This window comes from Calcarisporiella thermophila (genome assembly GCF_041956535.1).
Source record: "Calcarisporiella thermophila strain CBS 279.70 unplaced genomic scaffold VTP21scaffold_6, whole genome shotgun sequence".
NCBI classification, from domain to species: Eukaryota; Fungi; Calcarisporiellomycota; class Calcarisporiellomycetes; order Calcarisporiellales; family Calcarisporiellaceae; genus Calcarisporiella; species Calcarisporiella thermophila.
Genome location: NW_027192196.1, coordinates 346,408 through 364,454, shown reverse-complemented (window position 1 = coordinate 364,454; position 18,047 = coordinate 346,408). Strand labels below are relative to the sequence as shown.

The 18,047-nt window shown below is 42.8% G+C and overlaps 7 protein-coding genes across 7 annotated transcripts; 5 read left to right on the top strand and 2 right to left on the bottom strand.

Moving 5' to 3' along the window:
• Window positions 1–876: 876 nt before the first annotated feature.
• On the bottom strand, window positions 877–2,863 carry VTP21DRAFT_9859 (uncharacterized protein; the record flags this gene model as incomplete). The annotated part of the gene is made up of 8 exons (XM_069400851.1): window positions 877–1,654; window positions 1,717–1,783; window positions 1,848–1,920; window positions 1,992–2,114; window positions 2,176–2,280; window positions 2,364–2,396; window positions 2,489–2,634; window positions 2,704–2,863. 8 exons carry the CDS (start codon window positions 2,861–2,863, stop codon window positions 877–879), a joined length of 1,485 nt encoding a protein of 494 aa, XP_069253585.1.
• Window positions 2,864–3,847: 984 nt separating this feature from the next.
• VTP21DRAFT_9858 (uncharacterized protein) lies at window positions 3,848–5,128 on the top strand (the record flags this gene model as incomplete). Its single annotated transcript, XM_069400850.1, has 8 exons — window positions 3,848–3,934; window positions 4,000–4,085; window positions 4,142–4,253; window positions 4,316–4,397; window positions 4,462–4,486; window positions 4,562–4,673; window positions 4,742–4,834; window positions 4,904–5,128. 8 exons carry the CDS (start codon window positions 3,848–3,850, stop codon window positions 5,126–5,128), a joined length of 822 nt encoding a protein of 273 aa, XP_069253584.1.
• A 316-nt stretch (window positions 5,129–5,444) lies between these two features.
• On the top strand, window positions 5,445–7,597 carry VTP21DRAFT_9857 (uncharacterized protein; the record flags this gene model as incomplete). The annotated part of the gene is made up of 4 exons (XM_069400849.1): window positions 5,445–5,637; window positions 5,719–5,813; window positions 5,875–6,103; window positions 6,174–7,597. The coding sequence occupies 4 exons, from the start codon at window positions 5,445–5,447 to the stop codon at window positions 7,595–7,597; spliced, it is 1,941 nt and encodes a 646-aa protein (XP_069253583.1).
• Window positions 7,598–7,891: 294 nt separating this feature from the next.
• Window positions 7,892–8,679, bottom strand: VTP21DRAFT_9856 (60S ribosomal protein eL6; the record flags this gene model as incomplete). The annotated part of the gene is made up of 2 exons (XM_069400848.1): window positions 7,892–8,137; window positions 8,206–8,679. 2 exons carry the CDS (start codon window positions 8,677–8,679, stop codon window positions 7,892–7,894), a joined length of 720 nt encoding a protein of 239 aa, XP_069253582.1.
• Window positions 8,680–9,139: 460 nt separating this feature from the next.
• Window positions 9,140–10,920, top strand: VTP21DRAFT_9855 (uncharacterized protein; the record flags this gene model as incomplete). Its single annotated transcript, XM_069400847.1, has 7 exons — window positions 9,140–9,229; window positions 9,316–9,588; window positions 9,655–9,759; window positions 9,836–9,958; window positions 10,044–10,495; window positions 10,568–10,670; window positions 10,735–10,920. The coding sequence occupies 7 exons, from the start codon at window positions 9,140–9,142 to the stop codon at window positions 10,918–10,920; spliced, it is 1,332 nt and encodes a 443-aa protein (XP_069253581.1).
• Window positions 10,921–11,219: 299 nt separating this feature from the next.
• VTP21DRAFT_9854 (uncharacterized protein) lies at window positions 11,220–12,386 on the top strand (the record flags this gene model as incomplete). The annotated part of the gene is made up of 2 exons (XM_069400846.1): window positions 11,220–11,345; window positions 11,406–12,386. The coding sequence occupies 2 exons, from the start codon at window positions 11,220–11,222 to the stop codon at window positions 12,384–12,386; spliced, it is 1,107 nt and encodes a 368-aa protein (XP_069253580.1).
• Window positions 12,387–13,738: 1,352 nt separating this feature from the next.
• Window positions 13,739–17,818, top strand: VTP21DRAFT_9853 (uncharacterized protein; the record flags this gene model as incomplete). Its single annotated transcript, XM_069400845.1, has 13 exons — window positions 13,739–13,843; window positions 13,918–14,199; window positions 14,297–14,380; window positions 14,446–14,631; window positions 14,724–14,831; window positions 14,887–14,983; window positions 15,068–15,222; window positions 15,286–15,628; window positions 15,703–15,906; window positions 15,964–16,046; window positions 16,111–16,375; window positions 16,441–17,683; window positions 17,761–17,818. The coding sequence occupies 13 exons, from the start codon at window positions 13,739–13,741 to the stop codon at window positions 17,816–17,818; spliced, it is 3,213 nt and encodes a 1,070-aa protein (XP_069253579.1).
• Window positions 17,819–18,047: the final 229 nt, after the last annotated feature.

Here is an 18,047-nt window from a genome sequence, read left to right as displayed (position 1 = left end):
CAGTGAACTCTGCTGAGAAATTAAAAAGGGGTAAAGTGTAAGCCTTGGTTAAAGGAAGAAAAAATAAATGGGAGAAAGGAGGGGAGCAGAAAAAAAATAGAAGAATAGGATTTATCATCGATATCTTCAATATCTCTTACAATCAGGTTTTTTTTGCTTGAAATGAGTCTTTTTGACCAAATTGTCCATCGAGTCATGAAGTGCTTTAAAGTTCATTCTCGTGGTCATAAAAATATTTTTTTGGATTGATGAAACAGGTGTAACAACACGGGTGAAGATGGACGAAGATCCCTTGTAGATACCCAGAGCGAGAAAAGCACACCAGTGTAGAAGAAAAAATTACAATCCATCGGTCTCCTTCAAATCCACTTGAATTGCTCTGGATAACCAACAGATTCAACACTGACTCTACCTCACCTTGAATTAGTACAATTCTGAAGTTATTTCTTTCACTCAATTTTTAGGAGGAATGGGAAAGAGGCTCGAGCTCAATAGGAATTGGTGCAATCCTATGCACAGTAGGGTTTTTAGTGTAACTCAACAGTTGGAAGATCCTTGAGGAATTACATTGAGAAGAATGAAGGATCCATGGGTTTGGAGGCCATAGATTCGCAAAATTTTTTGTTTTCAGAAAATTAATCCCCCCTCTCCCGCCATACACTACGGCTTCGGCGACTTCATTAGTGCATTAATAAAGATATTATATTGTGGCAAAACGAACTAGAAACTACACGAAAATAAGGGTATACTTTACACTGGATAATTAATAAAAATTAGCACGCTCTGGCAGGAGAAGTCAAAAAAAAATTAAAGAACGACAAATAGTGGCTAAAAACGAACAAATTAACTCTAACTTGATATCCGACGAGCGAGTTCCTAAAATAAGCTTCCGCCGGGGTCACTTTTATTTTTAGTAGCTCTGCTTGAAGTGCCCTTCTCCGTAGCCTTGGAACCTTCCGCCAAATCCAAGTCGGTTATTAGCTGCGGCACAAAATCGCCTTCCATAGGTGAGGATGTCCGAGGCACCTTTCTCTCGTCGATATCTGCCAAACCTCCTTCTCTTCGGTTTTTATCTGATGTCATTTTAAGCTGCCTGGGCTTTGTTACCTTCATGGCGGCCGCCGGTTCCTCCAAATCTGTTTCTTCTTCGGAGACAAGCTCCAATTCATAGTCACTTAACGGATTGGCTGGAGTCCGTTTATGCTTTGAAATGGAGGGTGGATCCGTTGATTGCGCCTCCTCTTCCTTTTGGCCTGCCTTCTGCGGGGAGCGCTCATCACTTGTAACTTCTTCGGCTTCGGTATCTATTTCCATTGTTTCGCCCTCAATGATATCCGTATTACTTGGAGAGCGTTCCTTTGCTCTCCCGGCTGATTCCTTTTGAATTCCAGGCCTCGTTTCAGTCACCTTGGGGGTAACTAACACTTCTGCATCATCTGTCGATTCTTCATCAGATAGCTCTTCCAGAACCACTTTGGGACGCTTCAATGGCCGATGAACCGCCTCCTCTACCCGACGGGATAAGCTTGAAAGTGGTTTGAAAGTGCTACTCTCACCACGATGAGCAAGTGAAGGTTGGCTGTACGTGCGTTGGAGAGTGGCAGCTTTAGCCTGAGCGTGCCCATGCTTAGGAAGATACTTTCTTGAAAAAGTTCTAGAAAAAAAAATAGATTATAAACAAAAACGTAAATGTCAATTGATTTAATAAATTATTACAATTTCGCTTTTCCTTTCTTCAAACTTGGTGCTGCTTCCGACGACGGTTCTTGTTCTTCAGATTCACCTAAAAAATAATGCACTTATTATTTGTCCAACATCTGATCAACCAAATAAAACTATTGGCTTACCATGTTTTGTCATGTCCAAAGCTTCTTTCAACTCTCTGATTTTTTTCTTTTTTGCGTTGATCAACAGCACAAACTTGAGCCGATCAAGAAAATGAAAGAGGGTTATGGAACAATTCATTTTACAATATGATTTCCCCGTCACACCTTTTCAAAGATTTCTGCTTCCCACTCTTGTTTTTCCAGGATCATTCTTTCTTGATTCTCTTGCAATGCACAGAGCTCAGAACTAAGGTGTTCCATTTGCATTTCAAGCTCAGCTTTCTCTTTCTACACATAGGGGACAATCATCAACATATAATCATCCTATCTAAAACAATGATTCGCCAACCTCATTAGTACTCAACTTTCCCATAAAGTCTATTAACCACTTATTCCAGAATCTTGGTGTATCACCGTTCAAAACGGGGTTCAAAACCAAACTGGCGAGAATGAACTTGATAATTATAAGATAGAGTGTAGATTGTAAAGCAATAGAGTTAGACCCACTGCAACAAACTCTTATATTCCTCTACTCACGTCAACTTCTTCTACGAATAGGTGCCAGGTGAGCTATATAAAGGATATTCATGAAATAAGTACATTAGAACAAGGCAATAAGTGGAACTTCCAGCTTAATATCCGTAGAACAGAGGAAAATATACCTTTATATTTGATTCATTTATCTCCACTTGCACAAATGACTTGCCGTTCTCAGATGTTTTGTCCGAGAGAGCATCTACTAAAATTTGGGTATAATTTTCCGCTTTGATACTTTTTGGTTTCTTTCTCTCAAGTTCTTGTAGTGAGGCTAAAAAAGAGTGAAAAAACACGTAAATTTGAAATGCGGATGCTTTAGTACAATGTTGGATGGACTCACTTCGCCCCGTCCAAAACCGTTTTGTGTCCGTTACTTCCAATTCAAATACACGTCTCTGCATATCATCATGGTCAGAAAGCCAATAGAGATGTAGGAACCACTTGTCGTCGACATCTTTGACGCGAACGCGAAAGTAACGCGAGGTCGCGTCGACTTTCATTTTGTCTTTATAAATTATGGGAATATTGGAGAACAAGAATTTCTGTTATCTTTAAGATTCCCTTAAATGATTGGCTCTGAGAAATAGCGCTAATTCGAAGTATGAACGCGAATGAACAAATAATTTGGCTAGTAAAAATAGAAGACGCGTTTTAATGGAATTTAAGCTCATTAGAACCTCTTCTTGATTTTAAGACGATTTGCATCTCAGCTGATTATCTTAGGGGGTATTTCAGAGGATAAAATAGCAGTATGTTGAGCAACTATTGAGCACTATATCTCTCTTCAGAAATAGCAAAAAGGGAGCGAAATCGTTTTATCCACGATATTTACTCTCCATGTGTTTGATTGAAGAGAAGAAACATTTTTTAACTACATACCAAACCAGTTACCAATAATAAACACGTTTTAAATATCAATGAAAAATTATTGAGAAATAAGTGTTTCTCAGTTTGCTACTTGCTTGTTGTCGTTCAATGTATACAACAGATATCTTTGAGCAAAAGATGCATTGAGTAAAAATGAATGATTATTTAAAATGGTGTACTCTTAGCAAAGTCAACACTTTATAGTGTTCAAATATTTGTATGGTTCTATGTAGACATACTTGTGAGCTAGTTACATAAAATATCTTTCAAATCCTCCTTTGCAGTGATTAAATAATAATTCCTAATTCTAAGTTAATTAGACGCAATAGGTTGAGTCAAATAGTAGATCTGGATTTCTATCTGGCTGTCTACTATTCGCAAAATAATTGAAGATTCGGTTATTAGGCTCAGAGATTCAACAAAGCCTACTGGAGTGTATTGAGCGAGAAAATCTATGCACCCCTAGATAACTGCGAGTGCGACTTCCTCATCCGAATAGTGAACTCTGAGTTGATTTTGGATATCCTGATATGGGATGAATGATTCAAACTAGCCACCGAATTTTGATTGCTGTGGCAATAGTGCTCTTATTGCCCTCATTTTATTAATATCACCACATGGAGGAAGATGGGTCGAAAATGGACCTGGATGAGGTTGATATGACTAGCACCAAAAATATTAAGGATTTCATCCCTGAAAAAGTCGTAAGTCTTTTTTCATCTTCTATTTTTAAACTTGGGATTTCATTATATTAATCCAGTAACCCTAGCTTTTCTGTGTAGATGTTAGCGATGAGATGAGTAAAACGCTAGCGTTAAAGACTACAGGAGTTGGCATGACTATTGGCAGAGAACCGTAATTAAGTTTTTGCATTCGATGCTTACAGTCAGGTTGATTATATTCTACCTTAGAGTGGGGATGGATCTCGCGAAACGACTTATCAAACGGTTTATTAGCGTAAAGGGCCGGTGGAATAGTGATCATGAATTTGGGGTAATTACTTTAAAAAATCGAGCGGAATGGGTAAATTGAAAATTGCTTTTTCCTGTTCATTTATTCTGTGTTTCTGATCATGTTTATTATAGTACATCAATTTTTGTAACGATTATGAACTCCTCTATGCTGGTATAGATGAGCTAACGCCTATGGGATCCTTTGAGATTTTCGGTAATCTAATCTTTTGAAAACTTTTTTATGGATACTTCTAAATTTTGCTCGTAAACATTTATAGAGCTTGATCAACTACTGTTAACTATGTATGCCCTTCAATCCATTTTTTTATTTGTCCAGTATTTCAATTAGCCTATATACTTTTTTTATATACTTATTAGTAAAAACTACCTAGAGCAGTCCCAAGCAAGTGTGGACGCGAACGACTACGTATTGCGAGTTATCATTATCTACGGAAGAACTTCTGTCATTCCAAAAAAACCAACTCCTGAGGTTTACTTTTGCCAATTTCTTCCCCTTTTTTACACTAAGCTGATTATAATTTCTATTGTGACTGAAAGCTCCTAGCCAAGCTATATGGCGATACGAAAATATCATGTTATATTGATGTAATTTTCATACATGATAGACCTACCGCCGACAATAGTCCTCAGGTACGCAACCTCCTCTATTGCTGTTATGCCTTTGGAGGTAGTTAATATTGCGTCGTATATATTATTTAGGAAGTTTATGATTCGTTACTGGATCTGGAGAGTATAGATGGCAAAAGCTATGCCTTTGAGATAAACCGCTTGGCAAAGAATTTCGCCTTGAATATGGCGATGCTGCTCGGCCACCCGTTTCAGCGACCAAATCAGATAGAGACTTCCGAGGAGAACTTCTTATTGCAGAAAGTGGTTTCTACCCCCCAGAAGCGACCGTATAACGAGGATGAGTGTATTGAGTAGTTGCGGGCTGAGGGGTGTCCCTGGTTTTCGGATTCTATATGATTGGTATTACTGTACAGTAGAAAATTGAGTGGAAAATACCCTTGACCCTTGCAATTTTACACTAAAGTTTGTGTTTGTGCTATTATGGATTTTGCCAAGAGTTGCGGTGCAGGAAAATTAGGTTTGGGAGCCTTCACATTAAGACATTCGCCAAGCAAATCATCAAGGAAAAAAATCAAAATATTGGTTTCCGCTCACCAACATCTGCAACATCGACCTAGTCGTTTAGATAGAGGGAAAAAATTTTTATTTAAACAAAAAATTTCCATCTTTAATGACAAACGTTCTCCCAATTATGAATCATGCATTGAACACCTCACGCTCACATCAACCTAGCCATTCTGATGGCCCTTTGCGGTGCCTGTGGAAAGATTGCACTAGGGAGTTTGATGATGCAGAGCTTTTATATATGCATGCATGTAATGACCATGTTGGCCGGAAATCGACAAACAACCTCTGCTTGACATGTAGGATCGCTTAATTCTCCTGATGTTCTCCGTTCTGCCTTCGTCCTTAATTTATATATGCATATGTTTATACCTTACTAGGCAAATGGGACGGTTGCGAAGTGAGCACTGTCAAGCGAGATCATTTGACTTCTCATCTACGAGTCCATGTTCCGTTGAAACCCCACTCTTGTTCTGTAAGTGTTATAAAATTTAATAATACCTCGCCATCGTCCCGTAGCTTACATCTGCTCTCAGGTTTGCGGTAAAGCTTTCAAGCGTCCCCAGGACTTGAAAAAGCATGAAAAGATTCACACAGAGGCACACCAAGAAACCCTTCGTACAAACTCTCATCGAATTACCTCATTCAATTACCACCCGCTTACTCCTCCTCATTACACTATTGATGAGCTATCACCGTCTCTTCGTTCCAGCCGATCCTCCCCCGGACATGCTCCTCCATCACCCCATAGCATTATTTCTGGGGGTGAGTAAATAATACTATATTTATGGATGCGTATCACAATTATTCATGGTGCAAATTTTTCAATTTTTAGGGGCTTCCCCACAAACTGAGTTTTCAGACCGTCACTCGTCTTATAGAGCGGCGATGGTAGACATGCCCAATCCTAGCAACTTTACTTATTCTCTCAATGCGGGAACGAAGCGCGCATTTAATCAGGCTGATCTACTGTCCGACTTCTCTAATGCAAATCAGACTCCTCCGGCGAACATGCACCTGCAGCAAGCTGATGTGCTAAACGAATTTTTTGGGGTGGTTAAGAACAAGCGTCTCCGCCCAGAATACAACCAGGATATGGCGACACGTCTAACCCGCCTACAGGGAGCAATGATGTTCGATTCGCTGGGTGAATTCATGCCCGCAGCAGAAGTGCTGCAGAATGAGAAGGACCTTAGCGAACTGGGTATGTGGCTAACCGAGCTATCGCAGAACATCGAGTTTGAAAATGGCATCAATTTCAATGTGGGAGAATATCCTTCTGCCTCACCTTTATCGAGCACACGAAAGAAGCCAGCTGTGAGACGTACTCCTGTCCAGCAAGAATCCGTTGCGACAAAATTGCCAGAGGATTTATATTCAAGTGCTTCGCTCTATCCTTCGCTAACCCCATCGGATTCCATTAGCACTCCTACAGACAACATTGAAGGCGTTCCGTTTGATATCACAGCGACCCCTGAAGAGCAGGCTTTTGCGCCTCCTGCCTACCCAACTGTTGATCTGTCGCAATTGCCAATATCGAGTGCTCCATTGTCGCCGGCTTCTCCATCCACTGGCTTCATGCAGGCAACTACGGTGGCAAGGAGCGGTTTCACTCCCATCACCGAGTCCACGTTTGATTTTACCGCCCCTTCGTGCGACATGACCAACACATCGCCCAGTTTCTACACGACTGGCAAGAGACACTATTACCAGCCCACTCCCCAGCTCTTCACTCAGGACTGGATCCAGCAATTACACTCCACACAGCCTGTTACACGTGCAGCTAAGCGAGAGGGCGTGAAGCTTGAGAGGCAGCCCACTAGAGAGGAAAAGAAGACCCTAGTGTGGGAGGCATCCTACCCGAGGCAGCCGCCTATATCCGCCGCCAGAAGCTCAGTGCGTCCCGTAAAGGAAAAGGAAAGGGAAGAGTCACCTCATTCTTCTACATCTGCTTCGTCCCCAGCATCGTCAACGTCTTCGACGGCGCCTCATACCGATGGCGCAGAAGACGTGGAAGTGGACGGTCTCACAAAGCGGACGTCATTGATGACAATGGCTGAACGTATTGGAAAAGCAGAGGAAACTCAAGATCTGGGGTCTGAGGGAGGAATGGGTATGAGGGAGGTGGAAGCAGCGGAAGTGGGTGAAGATGAGAGAAAGCAGCATGCATTGCTTGTAGCCAACCTACGAAGATGGGTGACCGAAGCATACCGAGAGCTAGATATTAGAAGCAGGAGTAACTCAATGAAGGCGCATTAGCGGTCCCGACTCTTGCAGACTTTATTCGATATTTTTTGATTTGCATTTGAAAGTACTTTTTTTTTCATCTCCACTTTTTTTTTCATTTGTTATGATTGTATACACTTTATAGTTGTTGCTCTGTCGTTTTTTCTTCCCAATAATAAATCATCTTAGTAGTAGTATTAGATTCTATTTCGAGAGTCCAGCATTATCCAAGGTTGGCTTGAAAACAAATTTATTCAGAAAAGCGATCAAGGGGTGTTGGGATGAGAAGAAAATACCGAAACAAAGTATCAAGAGAAAAAGAGCATTTTAGAAGAGCAAGGTGTGAGGCGCTTGTCCCTTTGTCAAAGAGAACGAGGCAGCCAGGTAGGAGCGGAGGTGAGGGACCTTGTTGATAGCAGCAAGGAGTTCTTTGTCAACTGCCTTTTGGTCAGCAACCTTCGATTCAGCAAGAGGTGCCTTCTTCTTCTCGCCCTCAAAGAACTCCTCCTCGGTGGATTTCTTCTTTGCATCCTTGGGCTTCTTGAAGTAGCTGTCGTTGAACTTCTCGTCAACCTAGAGAAAGCAAATGGCAATCAGTGATGACTAGAAGGAAGCCACTGACATATTCCGGGTACACATACCTTGAAGCTTCCGAGATCGATCTTGGTGGAGGTGGCAATCACGTAGGCCTGGTTGACACGCCTCAAAGGTACACCATTGACCTTGAATGGGCCGGTCACGAGCAATAGGCCGCTCTCCAATTGCTTCAAGAAGACAACACGCTTACCCCTGAAGCGACCTGCCAGCAAAATCAGGACAGTCCCGGGTGTGATGCTTGACCTCAACTTAGCAGGCTTCACGCTCTTGCGCGATTTCTTGGGCTGAGGAATGTCTTCAGCGGGGTAGAAACGCGGGGCCTTGTTGACGGGAACGAGACGAGTGCCACCATTTTTCTCACCACCAACGGTGACCTTCTTAACGGTCTCAGGAGCAGCGGCAGCCTGAGGAGCCGCCTGTTTCTGGCGCTTATAGAGACCCTTCTTCGCGTAAAGAGCAGAGCGAGAGAGGCGGGGAATGCCAGGGATAAGGGCGGGGTTTCTAGAATTGCGCGGCATTATTTGAGTTGACTCTACTTGATTCTATAATAGTAGGAGAGGAAGATGGTGGGTTAGAAGAAGATCTAAGAAATTTGAACCGCGATCATCGATAGCTTATTCAATCTTAATTCTGGATGTGAATGAGGGAAGAGAACTTTGCATCCCCCAGTCACCAATCCATTCCTTATTCATTCATCCATCCATCTAGATCGTCCTGCTCGCTGCTTTCTACTCACCGATGGGGAGGGCGCGACCTCGTTTCTCTCTTCAAGATGAAAGTCGGAAAAGGAGGATCTTCTCTATCTCGGTTTCTCGTCTCACTTTTCTTTCTTTCCCTAATTCGATTTTGAGGGCGATGTTTTATTTGAGGGCAGTCTGGCAAAAATTAGAGTAAACAAGTGAATATTTTCAAGTTTTCTACCTTCTTCCGACTCAAGATCCTAATCTTTTTGGGGGGTGTGATTAAAAAATAGATAATATGGCGACGCACGACCTCACCCAGCGCATGGTCCCCTATTTGGACCGTCACCTGATCAACCCGCTCCTGCAATTCCTCTCACTTCGCGAGGTAAAGATGCCCCCCATCCTGATCTCCAATGCACCTGGCTAATTCTCAAACTATATTCTCTCCCTCCACCCACGTTTTTCTTATAGATCTATAAGGCTGAAGATCTGCTCCAGGCTCAGTTCGATCTTATCTCCGAAACTGACATGGTTGATTTTGCTACCGATCTTTACAAGCAGCTTCACCCCGATGAAGATGTCCCTAAGGATCTTATGACACGCCGTGAGGATGTATTGGCTAAACTGGAAACAATGCCGGAGAGAGTACAGCGTGTGATGGACGTGATTGAGAATCCGGAGGTCGTAAATGCACTACGGCAGGATAAGTTACAGAACCTTCAGTTTTTGAAGGAGAACTATAATGTAATTACTATTGTAATTTTCTATGCTGAGAGCAGTGATTGAATTTTTGCCTTGCTCTACATTTAGGTAACACCCGATATGATCAAGGGCTTATACGACTTTGGTAAATTTTTGTATAACTGCGGGAAATATGACGGTGCTGCAGAACTGCTGTATCATTTCCGCGTTCTGGTAGGATATACATGTTAGGTTCTTGGAGCATCTTTCATATTCACTAAATTCCGATTTTCTGTTTTGCTTTGTTTAGTCGACGGATCATGAGCTAAACATGTCTGCACTGTGGGGCAAACTTGCGTCAGAAATCTTGACTGGTAACTGGGATGTAGCTCTAGAGGAGGTACACCGATTGAAAGAAGCGATCGACTCAAGAGTAGGTTTTCTTCATTTAACCATTTAGGCACGGCCTTGCTCTGTGGTCTGCTGATTTCTCACCTAATATTTCTTATTACAATTAGAGCTTTAACACCCTTATCCAGCAACTCCATCACCGTACTTGGCTTATCCATTGGTCGCTCTTCGTTTTCTTCAATCACCCTAAAGGTCGCGATAGTTGCGTTGATCTCTTCTTCCAGCCCCAATACCTCAACACGATTCAGACCTCCTGCCCCTGGATTCTTCGCTATCTTGCTACTGCAGTGGTAATCAACCGTCGCAGGAAAAACTACATGAAGGATCTCATCAAGATCATCCAGCAAGAGTCGTACGAATACCAGGACCCTGTGACTGAGTTTGTGGAGGCCTTGTTTGTCCACTTTGATTTCGAAATGGCCCAGCGCAAGTTGAAGGAGTGCGAGGAGGTGCTGCAAAAAGATTTCTTCTTGGTTGCAGCCTATGAAGAGTTCATTGAGAACGCGAGATGCTTCATTGCGGAGACCTACTGCCGGATACATCAAAAGATTGATATCAAGTACTATCGTTGTTGAATGAATTGGATCGAATTTAAAAGCGTCACTAACTGAATTTATGTGTTTTTCAATAGGGAGCTCTCTGAGAGACTTAACATGAACCAGGAGGATGGCGAAAAATGGATTGTTAACTTAATTCGTGACACGCGCATGGATGCAAAAATAGACTTTGAAGAGGTAATGATGCATGTATCTACTACTTCATTCTGGTATCAGTGGTTCACATTTTGTATTGCGCTAGAATACGGTCATAATGAACCAAAACCTCACATCCGTCTACCAGCAAGTGATTGAGCGCACTAAAGGTCTGGCTTTCCGGAGTCAAGTCCTCGTCAGCACAATCGAGAAGAGAGAGGCGGCCGCAATTGCAGCGGCTGCAGCGGCTGCTCAGGCTGCATCGCTGGAAGAGACGGCAGTGGCTGAATAAAAATCTTCGCTATTTCAGAGGGTCTTTTCATGTTTCTTTTTGTCATAATATGTTTTTCCTTTACCTTTTCATTATATGCAATAGCTCTATTTTGCGTTTAGCCATTGGGAGAGCTAATAAAAAGGATATTTCTATTTTTATGTGAGATGAATATCGCTTGGGTAGATCGATAGTTTAGATATCCAGACTGGAACAAAAAGAGAAAAAAAATTGGCCACCAGAAAATTATTTCTCAGCTTGCTTCTTGTTAGCTTTTGGCACCCCTTTTTCTCAACCAATTTGGGCCGATATTAAGAAACATGTCAGTAGATTATGTTGAAGATCAACTGGAGCAAGGCTCTACCGAGGAGAATCCCACCCCTTTTACCTCCAGTGCCTGTAGTACTGATCTAACCGAAAGCATTCGCGACAAGATAGAATCAGTTGTATTCATAAACCACTTTTCCATTTCCCACCCAACCACTGATGGCGATTTTATTTGCTAGATGCGTAAAGAGAGCCAGAGGCGCTATGATCAGCTTATGTTGCGACTTGAAGCCGATCGGCACAGCCAAAGCCAAAAGCTGCGTGATATGATACGCGAGTTCGAGCAAGCCGTTGCGCGGTACCAACTTGCGAGTGAACGGGAAGATAGGCGGCGTAAAGCAGAAGAAATTGAAACAAGCTTCAAGCCCATTACAGCTCTTGATAACAATAGTTCCCCATTAACTCTTCTTTCTCCCGCTGAATCCGTCAATACTCCTCATGAATCGCCCAATAGAACTAAGGCCAGTAATATAGATCCGGCTTGTGAGGGTAGGGACGACGACCGAACGGTGGAATATAGCGAGGAGATTAAGGAGGATGGAGATGGACTAGATAACAAGTTGCCCCGAGCATTCGAAAGTTTGCCCTTGACCACTCTGGCCGATAAATCTCCTCACTCCGCACCTGGAACTGCTCCATCTACTAAAACATCTATAGCCCTTACAAAAGCATCCCCTGCATCAGAAGAGCTGCAATCCCTATATCAACAGTGTCTCCGTCATAAGCGCCAGTGTGAGCTAGCTCAATCCCTCTTACGCCGCACTCATGAGAAACTTGAATTTGCTCGGCGAACAAGTGTTCGTGCACAGCGCTCCTTTGACGACTTGGAGCATGAACTCACGTTGATCAGCTCTGATTTTGAAAAAGCACAGCAGAAAGCCCTTGAAGTTTTTTTCGAAGGGGTTGGTGAGGGGAAGGGAATGGGAGTATTCCGAGAGTATCTGAATCTACAGGAAGGTAAGGAAACCGGGGCTGAGTCGAGAAAGAGGAAGAGACAAGGTGGAGGAGAAGATGAGATCGAAAGTACACTGGTGAAAGAGGTGAGGGCAGCGAAACGGGCGAGGAATGTTTCAATGGGGGTAGCACTGGCCGCCGTGATACCGCTGTTGGTAAAAGGTGGAATGCATGTTTTGGAAGAATTGTTGAAAAGAAGAGTATGAGTTAATCCATGCTCTACTGAATATACAGATAACTCATTTGTTCTTTAATCCACTGATATATTCTTGTTTTTTTTTTTCTGCGGTTGCTCGTAAATGTATAGTAGAAGAATATTTTATTTCAATTTCTGCGATTTCAGTTTATGCTCCCTGATGTCATAAAACACTCAATGAAAGGTTATCAGTATAGTATTATGAAAGAAGATGTTCTCAAGACTCTGTCAGTCAAACGAGTTAATAAGTCTTAAAAACATTTGAAAATTTAAGGGAGAAGAGGGTACCGTATTCTGCAGTGACGACTCATTTCACCAATTATTTGGAATGCAGGTAACTTAAATATTACGTGGAGTCGTTAAGTGCAAAGGGCTTCTCCCTCCTCCCAAGCGGGCATGGAAATGACATATACTTTCACGCTGAAGAGAATACTCTTTGTACAAGACACACTTTATAAATAATCCGCTGTTGGAATTGTAAAGCCCATCTTCGCACCGGGAGCCACAGCAAACCATGGAGAGAACGCAGCGGTGAGCAAGCAAAGCACCCTGAGTACCATCGTGTGGTACTCAGGTTAACAGCAGTAGTATCCACGGAAAAACAATTAATATCACGCGCTATCGATGCTGCCAGGTAGCCTGGCCTAGCATTCAATTTTATTTACATATATGCATGTGGAAGGTGAGATCTAGCTTTGATTTTGTTAATAGCGGATCGCCGTTATTATTTAGAAACGTTCCTGAGTTTCAAATAAAAACGCGAAAGTTTTATTTTATTTTATTTTGTTTTTAACAAATACCGTTCAATGGAGGCAGGATAGGGGGATTCTGAATTCAATAGTTTTCGCTCAAGGTTGTCCATGATGCTATCTCCCTCTAATGTAAGTTATCTCAACTACCATCGCTTGTCACTTCAGCAGCGTTAGAATATCACTTCTTATCATTCCTGTAGATTTTTCAACAACTCCACGAAGCTGGTTTTATAAACACTCTCCCAGAGGAATGCACTAGTACCACGATTCCAGCATTAAATGAGAAAGGTTACCTTCATTCAGGGAGCTTCGATGCTTCCTTTCCTTGGCCAGTATTCCAAATCCGCGCGATAAATGAAAATATCCATGACGATTGCAAGTACTCCGCGGAATTTTGGTCAAATTCTTTAGTGCCAAGAGGTAAATGGAAGAGAAGAACGCGTTTAAGACACCAGTTTAACCTCCTCGATTGCTACATATCTAGAACATAATAATTATATGGGTGTTGACAAAGGGTTGGGCGCAATATTTATCTCGCTGGCGAGGAGTGCGAACAAAGAGGGATATGTTGTATATATTAGAACCAAAAGAGTAAGCCTCCATATACCCAATGCATTCTTTCTTAGGCTCATATCGTTTTAAAAGGGATATTCTCTTGTCGAGGTCCTGTCGACTGACCTTCATTGTCTTTCACCCACTAATCACACTCCCACACGTAACTCCCCTATCGATCCTCCTGTGATCCTCCAGTTAGCTCTCACTAAGTATTTTCGCTCTCTCAACCCACAGCCTTGTGCTTCTCTATCCCCTTTGGAGGACTCCGAACCTTCAATCGACGCGCAGGTTGCAGCGTTGGTGGCAAAACTGGAAGAAAAAAAGGATGAAAGTCTGCGTGCAGTGCTGAAGAGTCTTGAGTTACCAAGACTAAGGGAGTTCCAGTATATCGATGTGATCTTGGAGGATGTTGATCGGGAGAAGAATAAATTTCTAGCGCTATTTGGAAATCCATTGGAAGTGAAGTCTGAAAATGCGACCGCTGGAAAAAATTTTGCAAGAAAGCTCTGCTCAGAGGTATAGTTCCTTCGCTTTAATTTATTCTTGGAGAAGGACGAGAAGAGAGAACAGAAAGCCAATGAAAGCGTTTACTAATCATTGGAATTGAGTATAGAATTTCGAGAAGCGCACTCATCACATTAAGGAATTTATTGAGACAGAAGCAACTTTCGTGCAGAATATACAGACCTTAGTGGATGTAAGTGTTAGTAGTAACGCTCGTGGTAGTTTATCACATTAACTATGAATTGGTGGCGATGGTAGATATTCGTGCGCCCTCTTCGCAATGCAGCCCGAGACCGTAACTCGGCGATCATTCGACTTTATGAATGCAACAATATATTTCTCAACATTGAACAGATACTTTCTACTAATCGCGCTTTTCTTGACGCGCTAAACGGCTTAGAAGAGCCGGATTTTACCGGGTTTGGTCAACTGTGTGCAGAGCATGTAAGTCTTTTTAGCTATCACTTATGTCTTATACAGCGAAATACAACGAATATCTGTATTCATCTCTACTACTTTGCTATTGCTCCCGATAGATGGTGCATTTTGAATGCTATTCCAAGTTCCTACAAGGACGCGATGATGCCCGAGAATATCACCTGCAGGAACAGAAAAATAATGCGCTTTATAGGAGTTTTCTTCAAGTGAGTTCAAATTCATCTATAATATAGAATCGAGATTTATTTCACTTCTTAATAGCGGGCGCAAGACAGGGCAGAAATGCGGAGGCGCACGCTTCAGGATCTAATTGTACAGCCTGTACAGAGAATTGGATTATATACCTTGATGTTAGAAAGTATGCTCCATTGATCTTGCTCTAGAATCCCCGAAAGTGTGTGCCTAATAGACTTGCTTTCTTCCTCTTTTTATTTTTGCTCAGATATTCTAAAGTATACTCCTGATGAACACGAGGATTACCACCCTATGTTGCAAGCTTTGAAAAAAGCAAGCGAGATTGCCGAAATGGCGGACGATAACCATACACGACTTGCGCAAATATATTTTAATATGCTTAATTCGATCGCCGATTGCCCGGTGTGTACACCCTAGAGACTGATTCATACGCAAGAAATCACTAACCCCTGGTTGATATCCTAGGCATCTCTTGTAAATCAGCGTCGATCCCTTGTAGGTCATCTGGATGCCACTGAAATTGACATAACAAGTTACCAAGCTATTCGCCCCGTCACCCTATTTCTTCTCTCGGACCGTATAATGATTGTTCGACGCGCATCTACAGCCATAAACGGTCTTGAGGCCTGCGGGATAGTAAGCAATGGTGACGCCGGCTATGAGAGAAAAGCATCTATTAGCCAGACGACGCCTTCGCGTAGTCGCAAGGAAAAGCGCTACACTCAAGCCTCTACAGAGCGCCCACTAAGGTTCAAAGGTTGGGCGGATGTAAGAGACGTGGAAATCTACAATTTTGATGCATCACCCAGTACTATCGACCTATTTTTCAACACCCATTCATTTCGAATACTTTCTGATCTTTTTTGATTTCTTATTAATTAGTGAGCACTGCCTTTTATCTGCGGCTGACAGGATCTACACCCTCCACACGCACCCACCTCCCACGCGAAGAGGATGAAGCAGCTCGTGCTGGGGACACTTATTTTGGCAAACAAGAGTTCCGAGCCTACATTGCCGCCGATATAAATGAAAAAGAGTGCTTTTTAGAGCTGGTGTATAGGACCACGGCCTTATTTAAAGCACGAGGTATGCGTTGATTAAATTCGAGCTCCATGTTGGATCTTTACTGACTTTGGGCTTTAGAAAATGATGCATTGGTGTGGTATCGAAAAGTAGGGGGTATTCATCTGTATAGCAACGTGTATGCCGCTTCTAAATATCGGGATGTAGTCCATAAAGTATGACAATTCATCCACCGTTTACAAATATATCCCGCTTAATTCTCTGTAGAACCATGTCGCTCTAGGTTATTGCGAAAAGGCTTCAAACTCTCTCGACCAATATCTGCCCAAATCGCCAGGAAATCCTTACGCATTTGGTATGATCGTGGCTGATAAGAGCAACTTTAGGTATCAAGTCTTTTTTAAATGCAAGGCATTTGGAAACGAGACCATGGAGGACGCTTTGGAGACCAATGCAACGAGAATGGTTAAAGGGGAAAAACCGTTAGAGCTAGAGTGTTCTTCTGATCTGGAGAGATGTCTTTTTGACTATGGTTTGTGTGCCTTGCTCCCCTTCAAATATCCGCTGGAACTAACATATCCACGCACCCTTGGATAGTATTGAGAGGAGAGATGCTGATGCGCAAAAATTCCCATTTTTATACCTCCATTCACCAGCGTGACACAGAGCTTCTTCTTGGGCTGATCGCACAACGATATGAACGGGCTCGCTTCATTAAATCTGCAAGTGGGATCATTCCACGAACCACGAGTTTTAACCGATTTTCTAAGCTGCTTTCCGCCGTAAGTGGTGGAACAAGCCCTACAAGAGCTTCCTCATTGCCCGCAAGGGAAGATCCGCCGTCACGCCCATCAAATGCAACGAGCGACCCTGCCCTTTCGCGCAGCTCAAGCAATTCAACAACCGTGTCGCGTATATCCGATACCTCATCGAGCAGTGCCTCCTCTGTCTGGGTTTCTCGTACAGTATCGCCTGACTCTATTGCCCACACAGACGACATATTTGCGCCACTCAAGCTCGACCTTCCCACCTCAGCTTTTGATGATTTACTATCTTATGAAAGTGGGTGCTATGAGAGCATATCGCCCCAAAGTCCAGTCGGACAAGCCACAACAACATTGTCGAATCCTTTTATTTCTCCAAAGCTGAGATCAGAGCACACTCCCCATTTTTTTGGCCGGGAGCATATTGACAAATCGGCTCAGAATTCGGGCGAGAATTGTTGGAAGCTGGACGAACCGGAAGAAGGGGAGAGCACACCGACTGGTGGGAAAAGAGACTCTGCGCGCCCTCCCTCCAATGGGCAATCATTGCTTCCTCCCATGCCCCCGCCTCTCCCGCCCAAGGATTCAATTATCACTCCTACTCCACCCTCTTTGAAGCGTACGAACGAAGACGAGCACGCCACCGTAGATGGCTATGATGTTAGGGTTCTGGATAGTGTTGCATTAGCACTGGAGGGAATTCAGGCTGACTATGAGGCGCGGTTGGATGCGCTCCACCGGGAAAACAACCAGCTTCGTGGGACGATTTCCACGATGAGACGAGAGCACCGAGATACCCTTGTTCGATTCAAGCTCATGGAAGAAAAATATCATACCATGGTTGAGGAGGTCGATATGCTCTATAAACGTTTCAACGATGAACTCGACGGGATCTTCAGGACGGCTTTGGGGTCTAAGCGTCTCAGGCTCTATGAGCCTGAGGAGGAGCAAAAAAACTACGATTATGTTTCACTTGCCAAGGAGGTAGACGCGGACAAGTCGGGTAGTTGGTACAGGATTCATCGAGGATGGAATATCGCCTTGCGAGAAAAAACTCAGTGGAGGCGGAAAGCAGAGTAAGTTTCTATCTGGCTCTAGAAATGTGGACAACGATAATCACCAAGCATATCTCTGAATTCTGTTTATTGGATAGAGAGCTGGAAGTCGAAGTAAGAGCATTGAAAGCGCTATTAGAAGATAAGAAAGTGTAATTCTCACTTTTCTATGTTTTTATTTTTCTTTCTCACAATCTTTCTCTCTTCACTTGTTCGATATGTCATGCAATAATTTTTCATATTTTTTTTTTCCTAGTTTATCTTTCTCTTATGTTTGTTTATTATTTTTCATTCATACATTTTATTGGACTCTCCCCTACTGCAGCTGAGCAATGACTCTTAGATCTACTCAGGTTCATCTTCGCTTTTCTATTCCTCTTTTATA